A 9,987-nucleotide genomic window follows, 5' to 3' on the forward strand; every position below is an offset into this window, starting at 1 on the left:
CTCCAGCCAGGGGCGGAGTGGGGCTAAAAAGCCACCGTATCTTTAGGGTGATGCCATTAGACGTGGGGCCGCTCATTATATCCCCCTACATTTCCGAAAATAGACTTGACCTGCAATCCCAGGAGTCTTTGCTCCATTCTACGTTATTCAAGAACAAGCAAAAAAAAATGAAACTGCAGTTCGGTTTTTTTTTATTATTTATGACCATGAAAGCTTTGTAACGCCTGAATAATTAATTAAATTAAGAGTGTGAAGGGTAACCATGAATGAGATAAAGAGAGTAAGCAAGTGGTATAAATGTTGGTTGGACGTTTCCTTTATTAAATAGTATAGCCTTGGAGATGTTCGCGGAGGGTAGAGCCTTGAAGTACAATAATGATGTATAACGCATAGGGCCGGCTTACACACGTCCACCGGACCTCGGTGGCCAACCGGCCGACCGGGAAAACTCCCGATCGTCCTGACGGCCACTCCGCCACTGCCTCCAGCTGTGGGAGGATTTATCTGTGGTTAAAACACGCTGTTGCCATGAAGGATACGGAGAGAGATCTGTCTTTACACACCATAAAATGAGTCACACCACAACATGTGCGCTCCTTAAAGTGAGTGAATGGTTGTAGACTGTGGTGGCTCCTCCTACAGGTCAATTAATGAATGACTCTATTAAAAAGAGAGTCGGACTCATTCATGCTTCTGTATTCAGCAGCATGAATTAGTCTTCTGTAGGTAAACAGCTTCATTCATTTTAAAATCCCAAAACATTGATCACAGCATCATCCACTGTGATCAATAACAGCAGGATCTCATCATGTCTCAATCCTAACATGAAGTACAACTTAAAACATGTAAATGAACCACATCCTATCTGTTCTCTGCACACCGTTTCCTCATTCAATCATGAGTATCAAGTTAAAACGTGATAACATGAAACGTATCTCGTATGAAGGTATAAAGGTGAACGTATGAAGGTATAACATCAATCAATCAATCATGTCTGACAGATTATCGGAGTCTTTTATTGATTGTCCATATGTCGCTTAACGTTTTCTTACTATTAATTGTTCATTGTTGGATTGATTGTTGGTCTATGAACGCGGGAAAGCTGCAAATGAATTTGCTCATTTGAGATAAATAAAGTTGTCTGAATCTGAAACTGAATCAATCAATCAATCAATCAATCAATCAATCAATCAATCAATCAATCAATCAATCAATCAATCAATCAATCAATCAATCAGTCAATCATTATTTATATAGCGTAACAAAAACTCACAACTAAAGTCACCTGAACGCACTTTTCACATAGAGCAGGTTTAGACCAAACTCTTTAAATGTAAATTAAACAGACCCAACATGAGAAGCAGTGACAGTGAAGACAAACCTCAGACAGAACCGGGCTGTACTAAGTAGGTGACCGTCTGCCTCGACCGGTTCACGTTATAACGTGATATTCATGCTTGTTTCTTTTCTGACGTGGCAGCAATGAAACCTATCAATCAATCAATCAATCATGTCTGACAGATTATCAGAGTCTTTTATTGATTGTCCTTATGTCTCTTAACGTTTTCGTACTATTAATTGTTCATTGTTGGATTGATTGTTGGTTTAATGTACGCGGGAAAACTGCAAATGAATGTGCTCATTTGGGATAAATAAAGTTGTCTGAATCTGAAACTGAATCAATCAATCAATCATTATTTATATAGCGTAAAAAATCCCAACTAAAGTCATCTCAAAGCACTTTTCACATAGAGCAGGTTTAGACCAAACTCTTTAAATGTAAATTAAACAGACCCAACATGAGCAGCAGTGACACTGAAGACAAACCTCAGACAGAACCGGGCTGTACTAAGTAGGTGACCGTCTGCCTCGACCGGTTCACGTTATTACGTGATATTCATGCTTGTTTCTTTTCGGACGTGGCAGCAATACGCTTCTGTAATGTTCATATTCATCAAAGATTATCAACGAGTAAAAAGGCCAAACTTTGTGGTTTTCACAAAACAAGTCAAACAGGTCACATCAACTCAGGTCAGCTTTTATATAATTCAACAGACTCTAGAAACGATTATAATACCTTTAGTGTTTTATTGTTTGTAGTGTTGTAGTCAAGACCACCTAACCCAGGACCAAGACAAGACCAAGACTTTAAGGGAGACCGAGTCAAGATCAAGACCAAACCAATGCAAGAGACCACTTCCTGTTATCATAATCATGTGACTCAACATTTACATTATTCCTTTGCTAAAAAGAAAAAGCTTTATGTCGGAATCATAGTAAAATATAAATGGATGTACAGTAGGACTGTGTGTGTGATGTGATGATGTACAGTCACCACTTCTTTAGGTCTAATTAAAACGATCCAATACAACAACTCTGTTATAAATTCTAGGCTACTTTTTTCAGTTTTTGTTAACATTGCCAAAGTAAGTGATGACCTGAATATTTTGCTTCATGTATGTTAAATGGGTGGACAAAATATTACACCATTCAATATAATGCACCATAATACACCACCATCACCCACTATGACCTTAGTAATACAAAATAAAGGAGAATTATCACCTTCCTGACAATGTTTACAAAAACGGAACACGTATTTCTTCATAGTCTCTCGTCCGAGACCGAGTCAAGACCAAGATCGATCTGGAATACAACACTATTTGTTAGTTATGTTTTTAAAACTCTATAAGAGCTGTTATTCTTCTTATACCTCAGGGTTTGTTTGTTTATTTGTTTTGTTATGTTTTTGTATATATATTCTGTATTCTTGCGGTAAAAGGAAATTGTTATAATTGTTTTATATGTCAGTAAAGATGACGAAGGGAAGGAAATAGATACATATAAATAAATACTCAGCTCATTTTAATCCGGCAGTGACAAGAACAGCAAAATCTTCCGGGTCTTTGGTCAGCACGGTGATGATTTCCGTCGTTACACCCACATCTGGCAACACCCAGTTGATCACACTGCGTTGAGAAGCGGAAGGAAAGGGTGGAAGCGACCGCGCTGCGACTCGCGATTAAAAGTTGCTTTTTAGTTGTTGTGAAGCTGAATATTTCTTCCTTTTAGTGTCGATCTGTGAACATGGAGAAACTAACCCGGTGTTTTATGTCGGCGCTGCTTCTGTCGGCGGTGCTGAGCTCTGGTTTGGCTGAAGAGAAGTTTTTCGGGAACGGAGGTACACTGGAGCTGGGGCCTAACTTCTCCGGTGAGAAGATCAACACTGTCATATGGAAACTAAACAACAATCTGGTGGCAGAATGGGTGAAAAGTATAAATGATCTAACGTACTACGACGTGTTTGAAGGCCGAACGAACCTGGACAAAGAAACTGGAATATTGGAGATCAGAAAGATGAGTTCAAATGACAGTGGGGTGTATAGAGTGGAAATCAACAACAAGGTCCTGCCTGAGAGCTATAATGCTAAACTGATCAAGGAGGTGACAAAGCCTGTTGTGTTGCTACAACCACTGACATGTTCTGATGCATCGGTAAACTGCAGCCTGCTCTGTGAGGGAAACACTGAGGGGGCTGGACCTGTCACCTACAGCTGGAAGAAGGATGAAGGAATATGGGAGGATGGGAAGAAGATCAGAGACATCACCAAAGATAAGGAGACACAAAGTATTAAAGCGTTTTCCTGCCGGATGAAGAACCCGATCAGTGAGAAACAAAGTGACCCCATAGATAATGTTTTCTACAGCGAAGATGTTGTAGTACCTTCTAACGTTGGGGGCATTGTGGTTGCTGTGTTAGGTGTTCTCACAGCTGTAGGCGTCCTTGTGGGAGTCGGGTATTGGAAAAGAGAGGCTATAAGTAAAAAGGTGGAGTCATTGAGAGGTCATGATAACAATAAAGATGTAGAGACTGGAGTGCCTCTAGTCAACGGGAGGTCAGATGATGCTGGGCCTGCTGATGGTCCTGGTGCAGAAGCTGGTGGAAAACCTGCAGCATCTACAGAGGAAGCTGGTGGAGAACGTGATGCACCATCTACAGAGGGAGCTGGTGGAAAACCTGCAGCATCTACAGAGGAAGCTGGTGGAGAACCTGTTGTACCATCTGCAGAGGGAGCTGGTGGACAAAGTGCTGCAGCATCTAAAGAGGAAGCTGATGGAGAAAGTGCTGCAGCATCTAAAGAGGAAGCTGGTGGACAAAGTGCTGCAGCATCTAAAGAGGAAGCTGATGGAGAAAGTGCTGCAGCATCTAAAGAGGAAGCTGATAGAGAACCTGATGCAGGATCTAAAGCAGTAGCTGGTGGAGAAACTGTTTCAGCATCTAAAGAGGAAGCTGATGGACAAAGTGCTGCAGCATCTAAAGGAGAACGTGTTGAGGCATCTGATGCAGGATCTAAAACAGAAGCTGATGACACCCCGTTGTAACCTGAACCTCTGATCCACCAGACCTCAGACTGCTGGAGTTTTTTCTGCGTATTGACCAAAAAAACAGTGTTCATGTTTTTATTTGGCCTCGTGGACTGTTACAGTGAAGACCCTCCTGACTATCCGCCCAGAATATGTGGAGCTGAGGATCAATGGACGATGTGAACATTTGTTATTGTTTCAACACACACACACACATGTTGTTTGTACGTGTGCATGTAATGTGTGTGTATGTATGGGTAAGAAGGGAAGAAGAGAGGATGGATATCTAGATGGGTGTGTAGCTTCTATTCAACATGTGAAACATAAAAACAGCGTAACAGTCCTTTAGTCTTACTTGGCATTGATCCAAGCATGTAAAAAAATGTTTAAAAAAAAAAGAAGCATGCTTATAATTACATGTCAATCAAATGTATTGAAGTGTTTTATTTGTGCTGATGCAAGCGCTTTTATTGAATGTGGTTTCTTTGACTTTTATAACTTTTTATCAGTGATGTTTATTCTGCATACAGGCAGAAAAATACTCATGAGAAAATATTCCATGTTGATTCAAAGTCCTGATGAATCAGATGAAAGCTTAGCACTTAAAATCCTTTTATTATCAGAGCGGAGAAGATGAATTATTGTGTTTGGACTGCAGTCTTTCCCTCTGATGATGCTTCAGTCAATCGTGCTCGTTATGAGAAAGAAAGTGAAGAGATTGTGTTGATACACAGAAGTGGATGTTTTGGGATCACTGCATTTCATAATGTACAATCATGCGAATCATGTTTTGTATTGTAATTTTTCTGAATGTATTTTATTGTATATTATCAGCTGTGAGTTCTGAATCAATGATTCTGTCCATATTGCCGACTGTACTTTCTTATTTATTATAGATAACATTTTTTTTTTTAATTATCTTGGATTATTACAGCCTGCTGTGTTTTCCATGTCTGAGTGCCTGAGTGTCTGAGTAAGTGCCTGAAAAATAAATCTATAAAACTGGTCCACGAACTCTAAACTCGTCATTATTACTAAGAAATGAAGTGATAAGTAAACAAAGAGAATTCTGATGATTGGAAAAGTCTAAATCATAAAATCTTAAGGTGATAAATGTTAAGATCAACAGGAGTGATGGATAACATGTGAGAAATATTAGTATTTATTTTTCCATTTGGTTAATTGTTATTTAATTATGAGTATTGTGAAGAACATGGTCATGGTTGGTGTTTTATTGTCAACCAGAGGCTTTAAACTAAATGTGTTTTATGTTCATTTCTTTTACACTGATGACTTCTGCAATATGTAAATGTGCAATATGCAGAAGTTCCTTAGATTTAATTCCAGAATAAACCTTCATATAGATATAAATAAATATGCAATGTGCAGAAAATCTGAGATATATACACATATACATATATATATATATATATATATATATATATATATATATATATATATATATATATATATATATATATATATATATATATATATATATGTTCCTATAGGATTTATACAGTAAGGTCAAGTTATGTATTTATTTGTCAGGGACTGTTTGCAGATAGATATATAAAAGTACAATATAGATCAGGATGGTGGGAAAAATATAGATTAGTGGACAGAAAACAGTAATAATAATAATAATAATAATAATAATAATAATAATAATAATAATAATAATAATAATAATAATAATAATAATAATAATACATTTTATTTATAGGAGTGCTTTTAACAATACTCAATAACACCATACAGAATAAACACTAAACAAATAAAAGAAAACATCAAACAATCAAACATTAATAGTGGATTTGAAAAGATGACAATAAAATAAAAATATATAATTCATAACAATACTTTTTGGGGGTTTTGTCTAGAATAAAAATCGAAATTTGTGCAGTTATTCAAATTAAAGTTACGGTAAAGACAGTTTTATGTGTAGATACTGTTAAAATATCTACAAATATTACACTAGATTAAACCAGCTAGAGGGGAATTATAAACCATCACATTAACTATTTACTGTAAACATCGATGACTATGAAATGGCCGTTAGTTTCTTCATTTGAAAATAACCAAACCGGAAGTGAGTTGGGATCACAATCCCCGCTCTTGGTGATGGTGACCTGCAGAGCCGCCTGCCTGCCGTCCTACCTGGGATGGATGTAGAGGAGGCTTTCCAAGTTGTTGGCGAGTTTGGACCCTACCAGAAACGGGCAGTAGCTGTACTTGTACTAACACAGGTTTGTGAATTTTAATAAAAACATAAACAATAATAAAAAAAAAGCCCCACTACGCCTGAACCTGGCAGACACTCTTTGATGCTACCGCTGTAGACGCTACGTGGCTTTATTTACTCTCTGACTTAAAGAGGCTTTAATTCTGGAGTTTCAACACATGCATCCACACAATGTCATTAATTAAGCACCTTAAACATTCACTAGCTTCTTCTGCGTGCTAACAGTAGTTTAAAATGAACTATGTTAAGACTTTAGGGTGATTTTAGCAGACTGTAGCCGCAGTAAGTGCTCTTTCCATCGGGGAGAATTATCACCAGACTCCCTTTAAAAAACTCTTAATATTAAGGTTTAATTGGTTATTGGCGACCTCACAAAATATTTACACCACAACCAAATATATTTTACAAATCTATATACCTCATTCTTTAATTCGGCTTGTGACACAAAGTTTATTTCAACCCAAAAAATAATCAAACCTCTTATTTTGCATCGCTTACTCGCTGAGAAAACCACACTGGCTGGTGGTGACACATGTCTAAAATGTGCCATTTATTCAAAGGAGGTCGCTTTAAGGTGGCTTATTTATCAGCCGAATTTACCACAACACCACAGGTATATCTAAATTGGCTTTAAGTAATTTCCATTTTGACCAATAGTGACACTGATAATGAATTTAATTTGCATATGTCGCATATTTGAATAGAGATTCGCACAGTGCTTTGGTGTGGTTAAAGATAAACTTCCCTCTAACCGAAAATACAGCAGTGTTACAGCAGGAGGGTCAAACTCATCTTCATTCAAGGGTCACAAATACAGAACAATATGATGTGATGTGGGAAGGATCATTAAAAAGATAGAAGGAAGGAAGGAAGAGAAGACAGGAAGGAAAGTGGGCTAGTAATGATAACAGAATCAGAACCAGATTTGTTAAGTGATCCTAAATTATACAACAAATCAATTTACAGTAAAAAACAACAACGTGTAAACATATTCCAAATGAAAAGAGCTGCTTCAAGTTTAAATTACACATTGGCAAAGAATGAAATGTTAAAATATTGACCAGAATTGTGCAAATGTCTCCAGTGGAATCAGTATATACAGAGTGTAAGTAATAATAATACTAGTTGGCATTAATGTACCATAATAATAATAATAATAATAATAATAATAATAATAATAATAATAGTGATGTGTGTGTTTCAGCTGTACATGGCCTGTCAGTCCATGCTGATCGTTCTGGTCGGAGCAACACCAGAGTACAAGACCGAGCAGGAAGACGATTCATCCTCCAATCAGGAGCGAGTTATCTTTACAGGAGACATCGACTCCATAGTGACCGAAGTACTTTATACTTTATACTTTATACTTTATACTTCCACTGCACTATAATACAGAGGGAAATATTGTACTCTACTGTAGTACAGTTTGAGGTACTTGTACTTTACTGTAGTACAGTTTGAGGTACTTGTACTTTACTGCAGTACAGTTTGAGGTACTTATACTTTATTGTAGTACAGTTTGAGGTACTTGTACTTTACTGCAGTACAGTTTGAGGTACTTATACTTTACTGCAGTACAGTTTGAGGTACTTGTACTTTACTGTAGTACAGTTTGAGGTACTTGTACTTTACTGCAGTACAGTTTGAGGTACTTATACTTTATTGTAGTACAGTTTGAGGTACTTGTACTTTACTGCAGTACAGTTTGAGGTACTTATACTATATTGTAGTACAGTTTGAGGTACTTGTACTTTACTGTAGTACCGTTTGAGGTACTTGTACTTTACTGTAGTACAGTTTGAGGTACTTGTACTTTACTGCAGTACAGTTTGAGGTACTTATACTTTATTGTAGTACAGTTTGAGGTACTTGTACTTTACTGCAGTACAGTTTGAGGTACTTATACTTTACTGCAGTACAGTTTGAGGTACTTGTACTTTACTGTAGTACAGTTTGAGGTACTTGTACTTTACTGCAGTACAGTTTGAGGTACTTATACTTTATTGTAGTACAGTTTGAGGTACTTGTACTTTACTGCAGTACAGTTTGAGGTACTTATACTTTACTGCAGTACCGTTTGAGGTAATTGTACTTTATTGAAGTACAGTTTGAGGTACTTATACTTTACTGCAGTACAGTTTGAGGTACTTGTACTTTACTTGTACTTCACTCATAATACTGCAGTACTTTTACTGTAATACTGCATACTACATCGCTCATAATACTGCAGTACTTTTACTGTAATACTGCATACTACATCACTATAATACTGCAGTACATTTACTGTAATACTGCATACTACATCACTATAATACTGCAGTACTTTACTGTAATACTGCATACTACATCGCTCATAATACTGCAGTACTTTTACTGTAATACTGCATACTACATCACTATAATACTGCAGTACTTTACTGTAATACTGCATACTACATCGCTCATAATACTGCAGTACTTTTACTGTAATACTGCATACTACATCACTATAATACTGCAGTACATTTACTGTAATACTGCATACTACATCACTATAATACTGCAGTACTTTACTGTAATACTGCATACTACATCGCTCATAATACTGCAGTACTTTTACTGTAATACTGCATACTACATCACTATAATACTGCAGTACTTTACTGTAATACTGCATACTACATCGCTCATAATACTGCAGTACTTTTACTGTAATACTGCATACTACATCACTATAATACTGCAGTACTTTCACTGTAATACTGCATACTACATCGCTCATAATACTGCAGTACTTTTACTGTAATACTGCATACTACATCACTCATAATGAACACGTCTTCCTTTCTTGTTCTCATTCTCTCTCTGAGTGGTTTCCTGTTTGTTTCTTCTTCAGTGGTTTCTCATCAAGCAGCAGGCTTATAAAGTCAGCTTAGCAGGATCGCTCTTCTTCGCTGGTCTCCTGGTGGGGAACATAGTTTTTGGGCCGCTGTCTGACAGGATCGGCAGGAGACCCGTCTACCTGACAGGTGATTTAGAAAGTTTAAAATATGAAGTTAAAATAAGATTATGACATCTTAGATTTAAATAAGTCTGTTTAACATGATGTGACTTAAGAGAAGAAGCTTCAGTAATGAGAGTTAAATGCTTTCTGATCCTCTTTGATCTTCACTCTGCAGGCTGAGACTCGTTAAAGACATAACAATACCAAACTACTCCTCTCTCTCTCCCCCCTCCCTCTCTCTCTCTCTGTCTCTCTCTCTCTCTCTCTCTCTCTCTCTCTTCTTTTTCCTCTCTCTTTCTCTCTCTCTCTCTTCTTTTTCCTCTCTCTCTCCCCCCTCCCTCTCTCTCTCTCTCTCTCTTCTTTTTCCTCTCTCTTTCTCTCTCTCTCTCTTCTT

At 37.3% G+C, this 9,987-nt stretch overlaps 2 protein-coding genes across 2 annotated transcripts; both read left to right on the forward strand.

Moving 5' to 3' along the window:
* Positions 1-2,988: 2,988 nt before the first annotated feature.
* Positions 2,989-5,370, forward strand: LOC133977249 (uncharacterized). The gene has a single exon (XM_062415349.1). The coding sequence runs from the start codon at positions 3,088-3,090 to the stop codon at positions 4,381-4,383; it is 1,296 nt and encodes a 431-aa protein (XP_062271333.1). The 5' UTR covers positions 2,989-3,087; the 3' UTR covers positions 4,384-5,370.
* A 1,121-nt stretch (positions 5,371-6,491) lies between these two features.
* LOC133977251 (solute carrier family 22 member 15-like) lies at positions 6,492-9,812 on the forward strand. The gene is made up of 3 exons (XM_062415351.1): positions 6,492-6,614; positions 7,815-7,952; positions 9,486-9,812. Exons 1-3 carry the CDS (start codon positions 6,531-6,533, stop codon positions 9,660-9,662), a joined length of 399 nt encoding a protein of 132 aa, XP_062271335.1. The 5' UTR covers positions 6,492-6,530; the 3' UTR covers positions 9,663-9,812.
* The last annotated feature ends 175 nt before the right edge of the window (positions 9,813-9,987 follow it).

Source organism: Scomber scombrus, unplaced genomic scaffold (assembly GCF_963691925.1).
Source record: "Scomber scombrus unplaced genomic scaffold, fScoSco1.1 SCAFFOLD_394, whole genome shotgun sequence".
NCBI lineage: Eukaryota > Metazoa > Chordata > Actinopteri > Scombriformes > Scombridae > Scomber > Scomber scombrus.